This window comes from Pseudoliparis swirei, chromosome 7 (genome assembly GCF_029220125.1).
Source record: "Pseudoliparis swirei isolate HS2019 ecotype Mariana Trench chromosome 7, NWPU_hadal_v1, whole genome shotgun sequence".
In the NCBI taxonomy this organism is placed as follows: Eukaryota; Metazoa; Chordata; class Actinopteri; order Perciformes; family Liparidae; genus Pseudoliparis; species Pseudoliparis swirei.
Window position 1 is genome coordinate 8,345,995 of NC_079394.1, and position 17,157 is coordinate 8,363,151.

Consider the following 17,157-nt stretch of genomic DNA (forward strand, 5'->3'; position numbering starts at 1 on the left):
TCTCTCTGCCTGCCTCCTATATATCCCACTGACAATGGGGACATCTTACCACTTAGAATTTGAATCCCGACCCTCCTCATAGACCCTGCCCCTCTTTTTGTTCGAGCCCTTAACCACCCATTTACCCCCCACTGCTTTCTTTTAATGCGCCTGCATAATGAGGCGCCCCGAAATGCGCCGACCCCAACCATTCAAATTCAGCGACTTGGCTAATGACTCCATATCTGGAACATCAAGAACCATCTTATTACAACACATATAGCGCAGAAACATTCGGATAAAACATGAATAATAACATTTTATGAGCATGTGTTTCGCTTTTTAAATACCCTTGCGCACGTCCCTCTTCGGCCAGTTGTGACCAATTGAAACGAGGCATTAAGCCCGAGGTGAAAAACAATGGCTCCGGATTGCAGGGTCACATGCAGGCCGCTGATGGGCCTGAATAAGGCCGTGTAGCCCCTGTGGTTTTAAACAAGCATTTACTAAAAGTAGCTCACAAGACTCAGCACAGAGGGTCATGTATTCATTTAATTCCCACTAATAATGCACTCCAGTATCACAGTGGACCGTCTCAGCAAACATTAGAACACTAACAAATGACACTTTTGATGGAGCAAACAGTAGATCTAATAGCCAAGTGGTTAAATAATATGTTGTATGCTACTAAAGAGTCGATTTCAAATAAATATTTGTTATAAAAACTATTTTAGATCATTTTATAGATGTGTGACAGTTTTGTGCAGCAAGTAAATGTAGGAGTATGTACAAATGCAGCTAAATAGTAGAACGATTCTAACTTGGCGTTTGTCAAAAATGTCCAATACAATTAATAAACACAAGATGTTTTTTTATCATTTACTTCAGTGACGATGAAAAGACAATATCTGAAAACTGAAAAGGTTTCCAAAAGTGTGCAGCGTGTTAACAGGAGCTTAATATGGCAACATGGCGCTTCAAGATACAACGGGTAATGTGTTGGAGCATCACAGGAAACAAACAAGCACTAAAAAGAACTGAAACTGAAACCTCATTGTTAACCAACCATCCTCTGACATTCATAGTAATACAAATTTAGAAAATGCAACGTTCTGCTATTAATGTGAGTGCCATGAATTTGTATAGCAGGTGCTAATATGATGCAATGTAAAAAATAAACCACAACCACAAGACTGAGTAAACTTTGATTCAGATTGTCCCCATCGACTTTAAGGTTACTCACAGAGCAGCGCTCCATATCTTAAGAAACCCCACTGCTGTCAGAGCAGGTTAACCCCGTGTTTCAGTAGTCTGTGTCGCGCCTTGCCGGGAAGCGAGAACGCACTGTCCTGGTGGTTAGGGATGCCGGAGTTCCTCAGCGAACCCCCGTGCTGCTGGAAGTAAGTTTCCTGGGCCACGCTGCGGGTTCCATACACAGCAGCTCCAGCACTCCTGTGGTGAAAATGTCACATTTACATTTCAAGCTTGTAAGGTGAAAACCTTATGCAAAAGAGTAAACAGACTAAACATTAGAACTCTCTGTCCCAGTAAATGTGAGTTGTTGGACTGTGGGAGATCATTTTGGATGAGGGAGATCATTTTGGGATTGGTTGTATATGATAGACAAGACAACTTGACAGATCCAATCCCCACCCCCAACTTCTACTTGAGGAGCCAAGAAAGGAATGAGAAGCCCCCCCCCCCCCCCCAACCCCCACCATCAAGTCACTGCCATACTGACCTGATAATAGCCTCCTGCAGAGTTTCAGTGTTACAGAAATGTGAGTGAAGGAGTGATGTGGCCCTCACAAAAGGACGCTCCAGGGCTTCCCCGGGTCGACCAGACAGGTTGGCTGCAGTGACACACAATAACAAGAGACTCGGTACCACAGTGGCACATTAACCTGGACATGCGTGCCTGCTGCACAAAGGAATGCTGATCACAGTCGTACTAATTAGACATTAGCTCATGCAAAGAAAAATATAAACTACAACCCCCAGCCCCCCCCCCCAGCCCCCCTTCGTCCCCAGGTAGAGATGATGGGGCAGAAGATACTCACTCAAGAAGAAAAGTGAAAAGTGGGGAAACTGGGAAAGACAGAATTTTTTTGTAAATATAAAAAAATGCAAAAAAAGAAGAAGATGCAAAGCGAGTTCAGAACATAAGAGAGTAAGAGTGAATGATGGGAGGAGACAGTTTAGAGTGTTATTGAAGCCTCACTTGTCAGGGTGCTCTGAATGCAGTCAAAGTGGGCAAAGATGTAGGGTCCTGGAGGGCCTGGGGCCCCTGGAGAGATGGTCCTCAGATGGGCCTCTAGTCCATTGAGTGACGCCAGGCTGCTGTGATACTGGACACAAACCAGAGAGGAAGAGCCGTATGTCACCAAGGCCAAGTCGGTGCACTCGTATACAGCTGGGGGATTACCGAGGTCGTCATTGGGGAAGTGTTACATCAGCTGTGTCCTGAAGCTTGTACTCGTAAAATAACTTTCACTATCTTAATGTGACAAATGAGAGAAAGGGTTATGTAGATTCACGTCGTTTCTCACCACTTCCTCCATAGAGTCGGTGTCACTCAAGAAGTGGGGCTCCACCAGCAGAGCGAGCACCAAGCCTTTCACCCGGTGCAGGTACAGCGTCATGGGAATCAGCGGACACTCCCCTTGGTGGTCGAAAGCAGCAGCGCGAGGAGGATCTGGTATCTCTGCCGAGTGGCCCGGAACCTTCCCAAGGACACCTCTACTGACCTCTTCCAAAACGTTATCGCCATGGGATTCCTCAGCCCCTGTGAAGTCAAATACCGTCCCACAGGCGGTGTCCCCGTCTCCTCCGCCCCCATTAGCATGGGAGTTTTCTCCAAACAATGAACCGTCTCCTTCATTATGCATCTGGCTGACCTCGTCTCTGTTGCTGTGAAAACTGTGATAATATGACTCGTCCAGCACCTCCTCCTCAGCTTCAGGGGAGTGTTTTCCATTCGAGAGAGGGAGCTCTATCTGTTGCGTTGGGGGATCGGCGAAGCTGTGCGACGGATCTGGGCTCAACACAGAGCTGTGTGACGAGCGAGGACCGGAGGACACCTTCTGGGGGGACTGGGAGGAACCTGTGTCCGATGGCTCTGACTCGGTGGAGGGAGTGTCAGATAACGTTCTTGACAGGCGGGTCTTCCTTGTGGGGGTGCTTTTGTGTGGAGTCGTACGGGAACTGAAGGGTAGAAAACAGTTTGAGACACTTGGAATTCTCTGGGAAATGCTTCACAAAGAGGACAGAAACTCAGAGAGGGAAGACACTACCTGAAGTCTTTGTAGACGGGGACGGATTGCAGGTACTGAAGTTCAGACATGGTCAGGAACACCGTAGTGGAGCTGACGGTGTTCGGTCCATTAGACCTCCGGGCCTGCATCAACATTAAAACACTGGTGTGAAACTTGTCACTGTTAAATAGGAATAGTTCAACACTTTGTGTATGCTAAATTCTCAGCCAAATACAACGTTTTCTCGTTATATTATTTAGTTCAAATAAAGATAGCAAGATATTGTAAACAATTCCAAACTGCTAGGCTAGTGATTAGTTTACTTCTTTAAATGTTTTATACAGAACTCGGGCTCTTGGTGAGAAAAGCTATATTTAATTCAATTCAGTTTATTTGTATAGCCCATTCTCACAAATTACAAATTTGCCTCAGAGTGCTTTATAATCTATACATATAGACATCCCTGTCCCAGAAACTCACATCGGATCAGGAAAAACTCCCAAACAACCCTTCACGGGGATATTTAGCAGGCAGTCGTGCACTGGCGTCTCACCTCAGTGTACGTTTCACTCTCATGAACCATCACCTTCATTGTGAGATCTGGAGACATCTGTGTGCTGACAACCCTGTGGAGAGAAGGCAGGAAAGTGATATTTCAAAACCTGTTATGAACAGAAAGCTATTCACTGACAGGTCGGTACAGTCGACATGCCAACTCACCTTCCTCTGAACAGAATACAGCCCGCTGCCACGAGGGGGCAGCGCTGACACGCCTGCAGGATGAGGGCAGCTTTGAGCAGGAGAAGTGGATCAATCTGGGGACAAGAATTGAAATAGTTGCCTTTCAGTTCATGTAGAGTAGACACACAGACACTAAGAGGTGAGACATATACAATGCATCAGCCAATAACTTAATCAGTTAAGTTGTTACACCAAGAGACACTACTACAAGACACTGCCATGTTGGAAGATACATTTGTATTATGCTACTTCATCTGTTGTATAATGTGACACAATTGGCATGAGAAGTATACCACAGTGGGATCTTAATATATGCTTTAATCTATTTCAATCTGTTATTCGTGCAATGAATATGCAGAAAGTTGGCCAAGACACATTTAGCACTTCCACAATATACCGGACATTGTGACAGTCATGTCCTGTCTGAGAACATCTGGTTGCAGCAGCATTAGAAAAGCAATTGTGGAACTGCGACACCATGTTGTACGTACATTAGTCGAGTCAATTGTTCTCAAGCAGCTGAAGATGTGATGAAGCTCCAAGGATCCTGACTGCAGGTGTGAGAGGTACCGCGCCCATCGACCAGCCAGAGTTTCTTGACTGTTTAGCTAAAGTGCAAAACAATTTACAATAAGCAACTTTTAAATTACAATGCAATGAATACATACAAAAATGACCTACTCATTTGAAACTTAGAAATTGCCTAGTTTCAGTTTTTTATGTGCTCAGATTGTTTGTATATTGCTCAATTACGATGTCTACAACTTTATTCTGATGCAAGTCTTTCTATAAAAACACATCTTAATCTCTGAGGGAGAACCCAGAAAGAAAATAAGGCTTCTGTGTTATGAGACAACTAGACAACTGGACATGCACCTGATAGCTTCGTCGGACGGAGCCGTTGTAGAAACAAAAGAGGTTTATTAGCTGATCCAGGAGCTCACAGACACTGACGGTGGAGACTTCCACTGAGCAGCCCAGAGCCTGGAGGAACAAAAAGAAACCCCCAACATGTTTTAAGTCAGAAAGATCTTGAAAAGTTGCAGCTGAACCACTTGTGTGCTCACTCACCCAGAATAAGTCATCTTTCATCCGGATGGAGAACGTGTTGTGGCGCAGCCGGAGTATACGCACAGGGGAGGAGGACAGCTCAGAGACGCAGCGGCCAGTGCCGGCCAGCTGACCACACAGCAGCTCCTGCTTATCTAAAGGGGTCTGACAGAAATATAGGTAGAAACCAACTTTGAGATTACCGAGTTTAAAACGGCGAGTACAAATATAAACACATACAGAAGCTTTATCATGAGGGTGTGATACCTCTTCAGGGTAGAAGTAGCAGATTCCCTCTCTGGTAAGATCACCTTCTCCTTTGACCTTGCATCCATCGTAGAGGAAGAAATAAGTGCACCTGCAAAATAAACACAGAAAGAAATGTCTGAACGATTCATTGAATGGATTCGGTTTGGTTTCCTGGACATGGAGAGGATAATTCATTCATTCTCCCTCATTAACAGGCTGTTCAGTCCCTCACTTTATTATTATACTTGATAAGAAAAGCCAAATGTCCAACAGGTGTTAGAGTAGCTGTAATGTGTGTTTGCTGTACAATAATAATCGGTATTAACTCGTGTTCACAGGGGCACCGAGAACGCACGCGCACAGACCAGAGTATTTTGATTTCACCAACAACAGACACCAGTGAGCACAGCTGAATGTTTACGAGGCGAACTACTCTGCAGTCTCAGACGATCTTACCTTCTTGAGTCTGGCAGCATGAGCTCCGTCATCACCAAGGAAAGTCCAGAAAAAAAGCTAGAAGTCGCTCAGTCATTCGTTGTCTTATAACGGTGTGTTTCCTACCCGACGGACTGGAGATGCACTCTGACAACAACAACAACAACAACAAAAGAAAGTAATATTTAGAGTTGAGTTGTGACTCCGAGAGAGACGTTTCTAATCTTCCGACGCACCGCAGGACACTAGTACGTGTGTATTGTTGTTCTCTTCCACTGTTGACGTTGAACTGCTGCTAAACGTAAAGTTTGAGAGGGTTAGCGCCACTTGAGGAATGCGGGTGAGTCAGTCACACGTATCGTTCGTGGAAGTCATGTGAAAGTACGGCAAGCGTACAGGAACAAAACTAGTGGCCATTGAGAAATAACCAACGAGCATTATAGGTAGAATATATACTCGCATTATAGGCCTACTTCTACGTGAGTTTAAGCAGGCTTTAAATCGCACTACTTCAATATAGAAACAAAATATAATTACACGTTTTGTTATATTATTATTACTGATGAATCACTGTGCAAATAAAATGTGTATGTCGTAGGGGGTCAAATGAAGCTATACACAACTCTACTTTTGATATCTCAGTCTGGAGCAATGGATCATATTTTTATGATATTATTATCAAATCATGCTCTTCAAAGTATAGCTGTCAGACATATAGTATATGGAAATACTCTGGTGACGTAGAGGCTACCATCAAATTGTGCATAAGCCTATGTCCAGTATGTACTCCAAAGGGACCACAAAGACCCCGGGTAGCTGGGGTCTCATATAAGTCAATGGTATTCTTATATGTACTATATTACAATTAATAATGTGCATAATCACACTACTTGAACATCTGCTGTATATGGAGATTAAATGTAATTATTTAAAAGGAGAACACAGTCATCTGTGTTATTCAGGTAATGTCACGTGTGCTTACATAGAACATACATGACAAGAGACTCCGTAGAAAATGGATCTTACAGTGCATCTATCTTTGAATCCGTAGTGAATCCTATTTTCAATGCTCGATTGAAGATGCCTTCAGAATTTGACGACGTGACCGCGTGCAGCACTGTCAGCCAATGGCTGGATTAACGCGCGGTCACAATGGAGTCAGCTGACCAGGCGAGAGCTGCAGCTGCTTCCTCTCTATTCTGGAGTCAGGACTCAGGTTCATATCCTGGATCAAATGGTAATCGTTGAAGGTCAAATTGCACTCCGAATAAATCGCTAAGCAGCTCGCCATCTTGAATGAGCCCAAACCTCCGCGCCGGAGTGCAGAGACCTCTGAGGGGGCGTCATTTCCGGGGGGCCATGTCCCCTGAAACCATGCTTATCCATAAGGTCTTATGCTGTTTCACCTAGAGATCAAATGCAACTACACGAGGCGCATGAACGACATCAGGAAGAGAGAAAAGGGTCGAGGAGGATGGGCAGCAGCCAAACAGACGATAATAAACACAATACTCACAATTAGTGTAAGATTGAAGCGTTCAAGCAACAAATGTATTACAATAATGATGCTGGCACACTATGTGTGTGTGTGTTTCCCTTCCTGTGGGATTCTGTTAATATATGTATTTGCCTTCAATATTGTTTGTGAGGGTTATGAGTCTGCACGTGCAATATGTTCGGTTTAATTAGTTAAGGTGCAGTTTTAATTTACAGCACATGATTGTCCTATTTCTGTCATTGCCTCGCTTTCTGCTCAAATGCTGTAACGTTCCTCTTGTGAACATGTTGTTTCATTTTAGGAGGCCGTAATATGTTAGTAATGGAATTGTAGTTTACTCAGTAACTTAAGGATTTGCCGATGTATACCGTTTCTACGGTCTCTAATCTATTTCATCAAAGCATTGTGATTACGTTAATAATTCTGGGCCATATTACACACAACATGCCATGTTGGTAGACATACCTAATAAGTGAAGGTCTCCAGGCTGTGCCACAGTGCAAATACCCAACAAATAAGATTTAAACAAAACAAAGAACAAAGTCACAGCCCCTCCTATTTTATAACATATTTGCCATTTTATTCGTGTACATTATGTTTCCTCCACTTTGCAGCATCATCTTCTTTTTCTTTGCATTTTTTGGCAGATTTCAACGCAAAGTGCCTAACGTACTGGAGCATGTCAAGCAGAATCTAGTTTACATTAGTCTGTAATAAACTTTTGAGTGTCAATGTTTTAACATAACTATATATTATATAAAAGTGCAATATTGTTGTAAGATTTTTACATCAACTGGGAGTTGTGTTAACATCATAGACATGTCATATAATAGGAAATGTCATAAGAATGTCATAGTATTGTTTGCAATGTAAAAAAAGCCATAAAAATGTCGTAGTACAGTACTTTTATTATTACGTTTTATATTTGATTTGTTTTCTGACTTACCATTTAAATATTTGTCTGACAAACAAAAGTACCAAAAACAACTTTCCTCATTTAAAGAAAGAATATAAAAAAATCTTCCATGGTTTAAATGAACAGGCAGCTTCAAAATGTAAAGCAATATTTGTAATTTTAATGCAAAGAAAAGTAAAGTATGTAAAGTGACATGAGCCAGAGCAATTTGTTGCAACTTTTTTACCTCACATTTTCTGTGATTCCACAATATGTCCAGATCATACGCACAAGGCAATCCCAAAGTGCTCTTGAATAGCCAATTTACGTGATCTCGATCCAACTGAGAATGTGTTTCACTTGCTCAAGACCAAACATTGTGAAAAAGTCACAACAAAGGATTTGCAACCGAATATATAATATACTGACTTCCTTAATGTAAAGTTACAGATGTGGATGTAGGTTCCCCTGTATTAAAGTAATTAATAATGTCATGTTTTAATCCAACGTGCTGGAGTCCAGTGAGTGACACTACCTAAAGTCTCACGAGGCCTTCAGCCCACAGGATTGAAATAATAATAAAGGCAAATAAAGGGAATATTCCAATAAAGTCAGCTGTCTGCACTAGTTGGCCCGTTGTGCTGCTGCATGTGTGGAGTTGCACAGAGCAATACCAAAATAATAACAAAGGGTACGAAACATTAATGGAAGAATTGCAAAAGACATTGCTGCCCCATTGCAGTTAACAGCTGAGTCAATTAATTAATTATGTGACTGAAGTAATGTAGTTGTCGGACTAGGAATAAATCAAACATTGTTTAAACATATTATAATAGTGAGATAAAACACTAGCATTTATTTGCATGGTCACATCAACTGCTTATCAAGTAATACAATTTCTTTCTCCATCTTCCTCATTTTAAGTGCTCTGTATGCCATCTGCTGGTCACGGTTCTCTATCTCCTTCTTGAGGTAGGAGCAGTAAAGGGCTCTTATATCTTCTGTCTGTCTCTGCAAAAGAAATGAAACAACACATGAGCTCATATTGTTTCTATTCTTCGTCAGTACCACAACCCACTATACCGAAATAAAACTCACCTTCGCTCTTCTGCCACCGGTTGGAGGAAAATCTGAATTGTCCCTCCCCAGGAAGTTGTGCAAATCCTACAAAAAATAAGTGTTCAAGAGAGAAATGCCTAAAAAACATCCGTGTCTCCTTCAAAATGACGTTCCCATGGTACTAAACTGCACTTTCAATTACTACCTAGAGAAACGTTCTGACTCCCAGACTATGTTTGCAGTTGTAAACCGTTTTAATTAAATGCTTAACATTGTAAATTGAAACACCCAAAAAAGTTACAAAAGTACATGGTTATTTAGTTCAAGAACTTTATTTGTCCCTGCGGGGCTATTGGATTTGCCGCAGTGCCAATAAATACAAACAAAAACAACAACACAGCGGAAGACACACAAGATAGAAAAATAATAAACAAAGAGAAACTGCATGTTTAGGCAACAAAAGTACAAAAAAAGAGAAGTTTCCTGCATTTTTCTGACCCACCCTCCTCCCTGTTCGTGGATTGATTTGAATCGTATTTGTGATTCGTCAAGAGCAAACTTAAGAAATGACAAAATACATTTCCCTTAAAACATAATTCACAATAAAATTCAGTTGTATGGGAACGTTATTTTCAGGCAACATGGCTGCTAATAAACAAACGTGTCCAGCAGCACTTACCCCTTCAAAATGAGTCTCGCTGACGTCTGTCTCGTCACTGCTCAGGCTCTCTGGTTCAGTCTTTGTTACGGGCAAGAGGAGGACAGGATGGCCTGAGACTGTATGGGAGGGGCCCAACATGGAGTTAGATAAGGGGAAATCAACTCAAGGTTCAATCAGACTGTAAGTTCACCTACCACTAATAAATGAGCCGTCAGATCCAGTCAGTGGCTCGACACTAGCACCTCCTGGGAGGGCCTCCATAATCAGCCTGTTGTGTCTGAGCTGCAGCACATCCTCCTCTAAAGAAGTCAGCGATGGGGTTGCTGACCCCCCTTCATTCCTCATCACCTCGAACTGTCTTCTTTTTGCTGAGTGAGCATAGACTTGAGAGGTGAAACACTCCCCTGGACAGTATTATCATTGAAAATGTAGACTTGGTTACCTGTTTGCACTATATTTTTATGTTTGACTTTTACTTGCTGCCACAACCTTTTGTAGCCACTGTCCGTTACCCTGGGATAAAAAACAATAAATGGTTACGTGTCAGTGATGATGACATTATTGGAAAGTTGAAGTGACTAATATTTGAAATCAAGTTCAATTAAACACACGAGTGAATAAATGTCCTTACGTGTTTATTTTATCAGCAATTCTCTGCCAAGCTTCTTCTCTCATTTTTGAGGCAGTGGTAGTGTTTGATTTGGCTGTTAATATCCCTCTTTCTTCTTCATACAACTTCAAAATGAGTTCCTGCTCTCGAGAGCTGAAGAAATGTGCCCTCTCCTGTTTTTTCATCATCTGGAAATCTTTTTTTTTTACATATATAAAAAGAAGGGAACTGTAAATATACATGTATGCGAGTCTCGACGGTTATTGTTTCAGTATATGTTATGGGATCTTGAACAAGTTCTCCTCACCTATGTCTGTGTTCATTTATAATGATCCTGGTGTCGGCGTGCGACTGCTTTACCCTTGTAATGGAGCGGGCGCGCGCAGTTATCCGAGATGTTTCAATGCTAGATTTAGTAATCAAATCGTTCCCCACGGTGGTCAAACGGAATAAACCCGATCGCAATAGAAGGTTCGGTTTAGTCACGACACGCTTCACATTAATCAATAACTGTCCACGCGACGGAAACGGGTAAAAAACTATCGGTGTTATGAAGCTAGTTATCAGCTAGCTTTGTTAACCCAGGATTTTCTAATTCGGTTTTAGGCGCGTTCACGTGAAAGAGGTGGAGTCTGGAACAAAGCGAGTCACGTGGGTCTACATCATCCTAGACATACGAGATATTTACCATTTTTCCACAGGACACATTTCGTGTAAATGTAATAAATATGAAAATTACAGACAAGTCGAACTATCTGCTGTGAAAAGGTCATATTAAGCTTTAATATTCTCCCAATTTCTGTTTTAATATCAGCAAAACATAAGTAAAGGACAGAATACCAAGATAGGTGCTAGTGTAACATCACTGAATTCAATTGATTTGCAATTCAACATGTAGCCTTTACCGACATGCTGGAATCGTTATGTAAAAACATTCGACACCCATTTGTGATAAAGCACCTCAATTCAGAGGCTGGTAATTTGGTCACTTACCCGTTACACTTTGAAAAACTATAAGGTGTACATTTTTCCACCTTCACAGTTGTTAGAGAGGGAGCTGTCAATCATAGTTTGTACACACTTTCAGTTCTAAAGAGGCAGAATCAGCCATATATATGTATTAACACTAACTATATCTCTCCCTCTCCCACACACTTGAGATAATAATATCCAGTTAGAACTGTCTCCATGTCAGTATGACGCACAACCAGGATGCTGAAACTGAAGCAGAGTTAAATCAAATTCAACCAACCTTCATTTATTATTTACACCCGTGCGGTTATCGCTGTGCCCTCTAAAATGTGTTGTGCTTAAAAACATTGGAGGTGAAAAACACAAAAGAAATAAAACATTAATGGGAGGTAATAGTTACTTTATTTATGTTAATTCAGAATCCGTCTGACATGTTACTTCATGGTCCAGAGTATAGGAACTGTTGGTTCAGGTGCTCCATGTTGAGAGCACAGAGGTAAAACACAACAATAATGAAGCATAAACTGTAAATAGAGTGTGGTCCAGTCACAAACGCTGAGGGGAATGGTCCCCGAGCCAGTTCTGAGATCTGGAGGAAGGGTTTACTCATCGTGGCCCTCATAGCCGTTAGGAAGAGCGTTCATGTGTGGGTTGTGGAAAAGGGATTTGTTGCCATCTCCCCAAGGGAAACGCTGTAAGGAAAAAATAGAAGACAACATATAATTCAGTACAAATAAAGGCAATAGTGGTATTTTTTTAATGTGAATAATTTATGTTTAGGCATTTCAAATCTGACCTTGCTGCGAATGCGAAGGTGGCTGTAAGGGATAAACTCTGGCTGTTCATGGGTATGCTGCTGCTCTTTCAGGTACACGTTCAACATGCACACTGCAACACTAGGTAGGGCAACCACAAACGAGATGATCTTCCATGTCTTGGCTATAAAGAAACAGAGAATAAGGATTAGTTTCGGAAATCTAATCACACTAAACGAGCGTACATGTGCTTTTCAGACAAAAGGCACTCTTGGGACGTATGAAAGGAAAGTTTCATTATTTTTTTCAAAGAACTGTAGCCACCAAATCTGCCATTATGCAATGTTAGTTATGGGGCTTCATTCTAGTACCCAGAGGGTGTGCTTTATCATAGTTAAAATGTGTAGGTTTAAAAAAAAAAAAAAGGAATTGACCATGGTGTTTTTGGTGCATGACAATAAGCATTTAGATAGAATATGTAAATAAAATAAAAAGTGCCATGGACAAATGAAAGACCTGTACCGTTTTAGTAGTAGTTTTGAGCAGGAAAGTGCAAAAGGACAATGCTTAGAATAAACTTATAGGAACTAAGTGACAGTCACCCTCCTCTTCCTCCTTCTGTTTCATGGATTGTGGAGATCTGGATCGTGGTCCATGCCCAATACTCATTAATAATTTGTCATATTCATTGAATGTGTTGTAACTCTGTAACTCTATTTATTATGTACACAGTACATCTATTGCTTCTGTCCATCTGGGGAGAGGGATCCTCCTCGGTTGCTCTCTTCCCTGTTTCCTCTGTAAAAGTTTTTTTTTTAGGGAGAGTTTTTCCTGATCCGATGTGAGGTCCTGGGACGGGGATGTCATATGTGTACAGGTTGAGGCTAATTTGTGATTTTGGGCTATACAAAATAAACAGAATTGAATGATGCAACTGGGATTGCAGCAAGTTTAAACCCAATTTGAGTGAATTATTTTATCTACAAAAATTAGGGACAATCGTAATTGTATTAGAGTAGATTTACAAGGACATTTTTATGTAGTAGAGTTTCTACTAACATTGTCATTAAAAAACAGCAATACGTGATGTAAAATGTTCAATGGGGAATTTATAAGTTATTCAATTTTAAATTGAATACATGTGTAGTTAGAGGATCATGTCACACACATAATAACATGCTACCTTGAGATGCTGTTAACTAAGGTGACATTCAACTCCCAACCGTTCTCCCTTTAAAAGATATGAGCTTCTCACTAGCATTTTACTGCTATTATTAATGTCCCTCAGTCTCTTGTCCTTATGAAAAAATAGAAAACAATACATTAAATAAGACCGACTATAATAAACGTGTGTTTTACACATGTTGTGTCTCGCTCGTGTTAGTTTCCCTGCTCTCTAAACGTAGGTTATACGTTCTTATCTTCTACTTTGTGATATAATTAAAAAAAAACATTGACCTGATGGGACCATGTTGTTGTTGCTCTTTAGCTTGCAGGACAAGTCACATATTAGCAAACAGAAGTACATTTAAACTACATTAAGACTGCATGAGTCACGTGGGTGTTCTAATCAAGAGTCGGACTGAAATGACAATATATTTATGTTAGAAAGACAAATGTTGGGCAGCTTCTCCTGCATGTAACCGGGTCAAGGACTCAGCGCGAGAGCTACTGCTAATAGCTGACATTAGCTCAGCAAGGTCACTTTCAAAACACCACAAGTCGTAGTAAAAACAAATGACCTTGGAGACAATCAGGGAATTAACATGGCGCTATAATTACCTGCTTGCTCGCCGTGTCCGCCAGCAGCAGCAGCAGAGAGCTGACGCCGGGACTGGAGCAGAGAAGCCCTGAGCAACATCTGAGAGACGCGTCCGAGAGCCGCCATTTTCCTTTCTGAGAGCCTCGGAGACCGGAAGGAAGTTATTTGATTAGAAGTGTCACGTGGAAGTCAGAAAGCTCTCCGAGGCCACCAAGCGGTGGGACTGTGAACTACAGCGACTCGGTAGTTCACTTTGCTGTCATTCTGCCATTATCAGCTTTTTTTCATTTAAAAAATTTGGAAATATATATTTTGTTCTATCCCCACAAGGCAATGCAGTGCAATCATGCGAATTTAAATTAATATTATATTAAATTGTACAGTTATTTCGAAAATATTCACTGAATAAAGTTGCAATGAATATTAAATCCAAAAGTTGCACTCAAGGTTATGACATTTGTGGCCAAAGGGTCTTTTGTCCTGAGACAGCATATAGTAAATACAATGTGTGCTTTATAACACACGTATAACAGTAGAACAAACAGGTACTGTTGGCTATGTGATTGACATAAAGGCTTATACGTGTTTAGTCCTCTGAGACCAGTGGTGATTGAAGAGTCTGGATCATCTGTATCTATCACAATGTGAGGTTTCCACTGCATACTCTGAAGCAATAATTTAAATTATACAAAGAAATGATAGCTGAATTATTGTAGACATTAAGAAATGTGTATTTAGAGTGCTTCTTTAAAGGGGAGGACTTTGTGTGATCTCATGATCAGAGTCCAACCAGAGAAATCCAGAGATATTCTGGTTGATGAAGGTAAGTAATAAATGTTCACCTTGTCGTACGTTTGAAATGACTTTGTAGTCATTGTTTTCAAGATTTATAAAAATCCATAACTCTGTAGAAATGTGCATTAATCACTGTGTTCGTGCATGTAAAAATAACCCCTTCAATTATACACAAAATAGTCAGGATATCAATGAAGACAATGCTGTTATATCATAATTTAAATTTAGTACAACATTTAGTAAAAATAACTATGTATTTGATCATGTTTTTGTATCACACGATACATAATGTCAGAATTCCCATTTAGGTATTGATCCGTTAATGGTTAACATATTAGGCTTGAAAACAAACAAGGGAGATTTAGTTTACCTCTTATTTGCTAAGACTATGGTCTGAATACTTTTGATCAACTATAAGCTTTTCTCTTCATACTAACATAGTTGGACAAATAATATTTTACAAACTGCTTTAAAAAGTAAAAAAAAGAGAATCTGCTCATTTTCAGTAATGGAGTCTCGGTATCACCGGTTTGGGTCGACTGATAACAGCTCCGTCGGTGGAGAGCACAAAACGACTGTACACACCAGTAAAACATGTACATGTCCTTTCATTTTGATCCAATGATGTCAGATATCATTTTAAACTATGGATACATGTCTGTCAGTGTTTACAGATATGAAGAAGATAGTGGGTTGTGTCCTCTACGGAGTCCTGGTGCTGCTGCTGTTGATTCTGCTGATGGTCACTGGGATTAAATGTATGATTTTAAACTCAGTTTTAATCCAGTTTTCATGTAGCTAATTCACATTCTTTGTCTTATCACATAACCATTTTGTTGTATCTTAAAGTCTCCCAGTTAAACAAGGAAATCACTGACGTCAAACTCAACCTTGAGGAAATCAGCAATGGAAGAACTTCCTTTACCAGTTCGGGTCAGGAAATTATTTCTTTTGTTGATTTAATGACGTTCAATCGATGCCCTTGTTCATCTTTGTTGTTGTTGTTGTTGTTGTATTACTTCCAAACTCAAGGTGTAACAACTGTGCAGGAGGTCTTTTTGCCGAGACTTGTCCCAGTTAGAGGTACATTCTGAATCTTTTGATCTCAATCAAATAATAATTCAGTGTGTGTGTGTGTGTGAGTGTGTGTGAGTGTGTGTGTGTGTGTGTCTCCCCCTCAAATCAGACCCTCTTGACTTGTCTCTATCCTTTTAAAACCAGGAACATGTAGGGAAGGCTGGGTGTCTTTCCAGACAAGCTGCTACGTGCTAACAAGCACGGCCATGAGCTGGAGCAAAGCAGAGGAGCAGTGCCAAAGACACGGAGGACACTTAGTGGTTCTGAATAATGTTGAGGAACTGGTGAGGTTCACGTTTAGTTCGGTTCCATATACTCTCTGTGACTGAATGAGGATCATATATAAACCACTTATGCTTTCTCAGAACAAAAAAAGGCTTCAAATAACTTGCTGCTATTTTGTATCTCTAGGACTACATTTCAAAAGTAGTTAATATCAAATATAACTATTGGATCGGACTGGTGGAGCGAGAACACGAGGGACACTGGAGCTGGGTGGATGGAACGGACTTCAACTCAACCCCAACGTAAGAGATACACAAAATGTTTTGATAAAAAATAAGTGTTTTGATATGTAACACTCATTGTTTCTTCTCTTTCCACTGTTTGCGTTCAGTTTCTGGGACAATGGTCAGCCTGACAACTGGGACTACAGTGAGAACGGAGAGGACTGTGGGCAGATCCATGCTTCAGAGAGACGCAAACGCAAGATGTGGAACGATGCAGACTGCAACCTGACGCATCACTTCATCTGTGAGACGAGGGCGTGAGACACGGAACCGGTCTGAGCTTCTGAACCCTTACCAACATGAATGAACTCTGATATTAATTATGTTTTAAATATCAAGTTATTCATCTTGATAAAAGTTGCACATGCGTGTGAGGTCTTTGTTGTCCAATAAAACAGTAACTATGAGTCCAGTTGATTTAAATGTTTAGTTGGTTGACTAAGAGTAAATGAATCCAACATATTTTCTGCTGAGGAGTTGTTTCAGTGGATTGAGCAGCACAAACTAAATTAAATTCACCGCCATTGTCTTGGAGGGACTGCAGGAGTCTCAGAGGATGATATTTGACAAACTTTGTACACAAATCTAAAACTGTTGTATGCAAAGGCATCATTAGAGGTAAGTCGGAAGATGTGGGGTTTTATTCTTATTCTGATTTTAACTTTTAAATTGGATTGGGTTTTTAGTTAGGAGACCCCCAGAGTTGGAAACATATCAGAACTTACACCACAAGCAGCATTAGCTGTCAAGCTCATCAGGTCACAGCCTCCCAGCCCACAGGAGCAGCCACAGTCGATGTCGTCCATTACTGCAGATGATCACCGCCACACAGCTCAGTTACACAGCACTATGATGT

At 40.9% G+C, this 17,157-nt stretch overlaps 4 protein-coding genes across 10 annotated transcripts; 1 reads left to right on the forward strand and 3 right to left on the reverse strand.

The window, feature by feature from the left end:
- Positions 1-513: 513 nt before the first annotated feature.
- On the reverse strand, positions 514-6,047 carry hps4 (HPS4 biogenesis of lysosomal organelles complex 3 subunit 2). Of its 2 annotated transcripts, XM_056418816.1 has the most exons (12): positions 5,730-6,047; positions 5,292-5,382; positions 5,046-5,189; positions 4,851-4,958; positions 4,466-4,582; positions 3,954-4,048; positions 3,787-3,859; positions 3,273-3,376; positions 2,529-3,183; positions 2,201-2,327; positions 1,721-1,832; positions 514-1,431 (listed from the first exon to the last, which is right to left on the reverse strand). In XM_056418816.1, exons 1-12 carry the CDS (start codon positions 5,759-5,761, stop codon positions 1,260-1,262), a joined length of 1,830 nt encoding a protein of 609 aa, XP_056274791.1. In that variant the 5' UTR covers positions 5,762-6,047; the 3' UTR covers positions 514-1,259. The 2 variants fall into 2 exon arrangements, with proteins under 2 accessions (XP_056274791.1, XP_056274792.1); XM_056418817.1 differs by lacking the exons at positions 514-1,431; positions 1,721-1,832 and adding an exon at positions 2,021-2,067.
- Positions 6,048-8,915: 2,868 nt separating this feature from the next.
- Positions 8,916-11,120, reverse strand: si:ch211-107p11.3 (GT1 domain-containing protein). Of its 2 annotated transcripts, XM_056418603.1 has the most exons (7): positions 10,739-11,118; positions 10,453-10,627; positions 10,264-10,334; positions 10,016-10,189; positions 9,840-9,937; positions 9,200-9,265; positions 8,916-9,112 (listed from the first exon to the last, which is right to left on the reverse strand). In XM_056418603.1, exons 1-7 carry the CDS (start codon positions 10,752-10,754, stop codon positions 8,969-8,971), a joined length of 744 nt encoding a protein of 247 aa, XP_056274578.1. In that variant the 5' UTR covers positions 10,755-11,118; the 3' UTR covers positions 8,916-8,968. The 2 variants fall into 2 exon arrangements, with proteins under 2 accessions (XP_056274578.1, XP_056274577.1); XM_056418602.1 differs by having other exon boundaries at positions 10,453-11,120.
- A 666-nt stretch (positions 11,121-11,786) lies between these two features.
- LOC130196446 (cytochrome c oxidase subunit 6A, mitochondrial) lies at positions 11,787-17,055 on the reverse strand. The gene is made up of 4 exons (XM_056418605.1): positions 17,027-17,055; positions 13,941-14,062; positions 12,200-12,342; positions 11,787-12,095 (listed from the first exon to the last, which is right to left on the reverse strand). Exons 1-4 carry the CDS (start codon positions 17,038-17,040, stop codon positions 12,006-12,008), a joined length of 369 nt encoding a protein of 122 aa, XP_056274580.1. The 5' UTR covers positions 17,041-17,055; the 3' UTR covers positions 11,787-12,005.
- asgrl1 (asialoglycoprotein receptor-like 1) lies at positions 14,071-16,708 on the forward strand. 5 transcript variants are annotated; one of them, XM_056418597.1, is made up of 7 exons: positions 14,073-15,302; positions 15,381-15,473; positions 15,565-15,648; positions 15,748-15,798; positions 15,937-16,076; positions 16,204-16,319; positions 16,409-16,708. In XM_056418597.1, the coding sequence occupies exons 1-7, from the start codon at positions 15,224-15,226 to the stop codon at positions 16,560-16,562; spliced, it is 717 nt and encodes a 238-aa protein (XP_056274572.1). In that variant the 5' UTR covers positions 14,073-15,223; the 3' UTR covers positions 16,563-16,708. The 5 variants fall into 5 exon arrangements, with proteins under 5 accessions (XP_056274569.1, XP_056274570.1, XP_056274571.1 ...); XM_056418598.1 differs by having other exon boundaries at positions 15,390-15,473; XM_056418594.1 differs by having other exon boundaries at positions 14,071-15,302; positions 15,565-15,798.
- Positions 17,056-17,157: the final 102 nt, after the last annotated feature.

Excerpts from the sequence above, each read along its gene's own strand:
- LOC130196446 (XM_056418605.1), bottom strand. Across the intron at positions 12,343-13,940 it reads CGGACACGGCGAGCAAGCAG|CCAAGACATGGAAGATCATC; the intron begins GTAATTATAGCG and ends GTTTCTTTATAG. Across the intron at positions 12,096-12,199 it reads ACCTTCGCATTCGCAGCAAG|CGTTTCCCTTGGGGAGATGG; the intron begins GTCAGATTTGAA and ends TTTTCCTTACAG.
- asgrl1 (XM_056418594.1), top strand. The coding sequence starts at position 15,224 with ATGGAGTCTCGGTATCACCGGTTTGGGTCGACTGATAACAGCTCCGTC. Across the intron at positions 15,799-15,936 it reads GAGACTTGTCCCAGTTAGAG|GAACATGTAGGGAAGGCTGG; the intron begins GTACATTCTGAA and ends TTTTAAAACCAG. Across the intron at positions 16,320-16,408 it reads GACTTCAACTCAACCCCAAC|TTTCTGGGACAATGGTCAGC; the intron begins GTAAGAGATACA and ends GTTTGCGTTCAG.
- si:ch211-107p11.3 (XM_056418602.1), bottom strand. The coding sequence starts at position 10,673 with ATGTATATTTACAGTTCCCTTCTTTTTATATATGTAAAAAAAAAAGAT. Across the intron at positions 9,938-10,015 it reads TGACGGCTCATTTATTAGTG|TCTCAGGCCATCCTGTCCTC; the intron begins GTAGGTGAACTT and ends CCTCCCATACAG. Across the intron at positions 9,266-9,839 it reads GCGAGACTCATTTTGAAGGG|GATTTGCACAACTTCCTGGG; the intron begins GTAAGTGCTGCT and ends TATTTTTTGTAG.
- hps4 (XM_056418816.1), bottom strand. The coding sequence starts at position 5,761 with ATGACGGAGCTCATGCTGCCAGACTCAAGAAG. Across the intron at positions 5,190-5,291 it reads GCTACTTCTACCCTGAAGAG|ACCCCTTTAGATAAGCAGGA; the intron begins GTATCACACCCT and ends TATTTCTGTCAG. Across the intron at positions 1,833-2,200 it reads CATTCAGAGCACCCTGACAA|CCAACCTGTCTGGTCGACCC; the intron begins GTGAGGCTTCAA and ends GTGTCACTGCAG.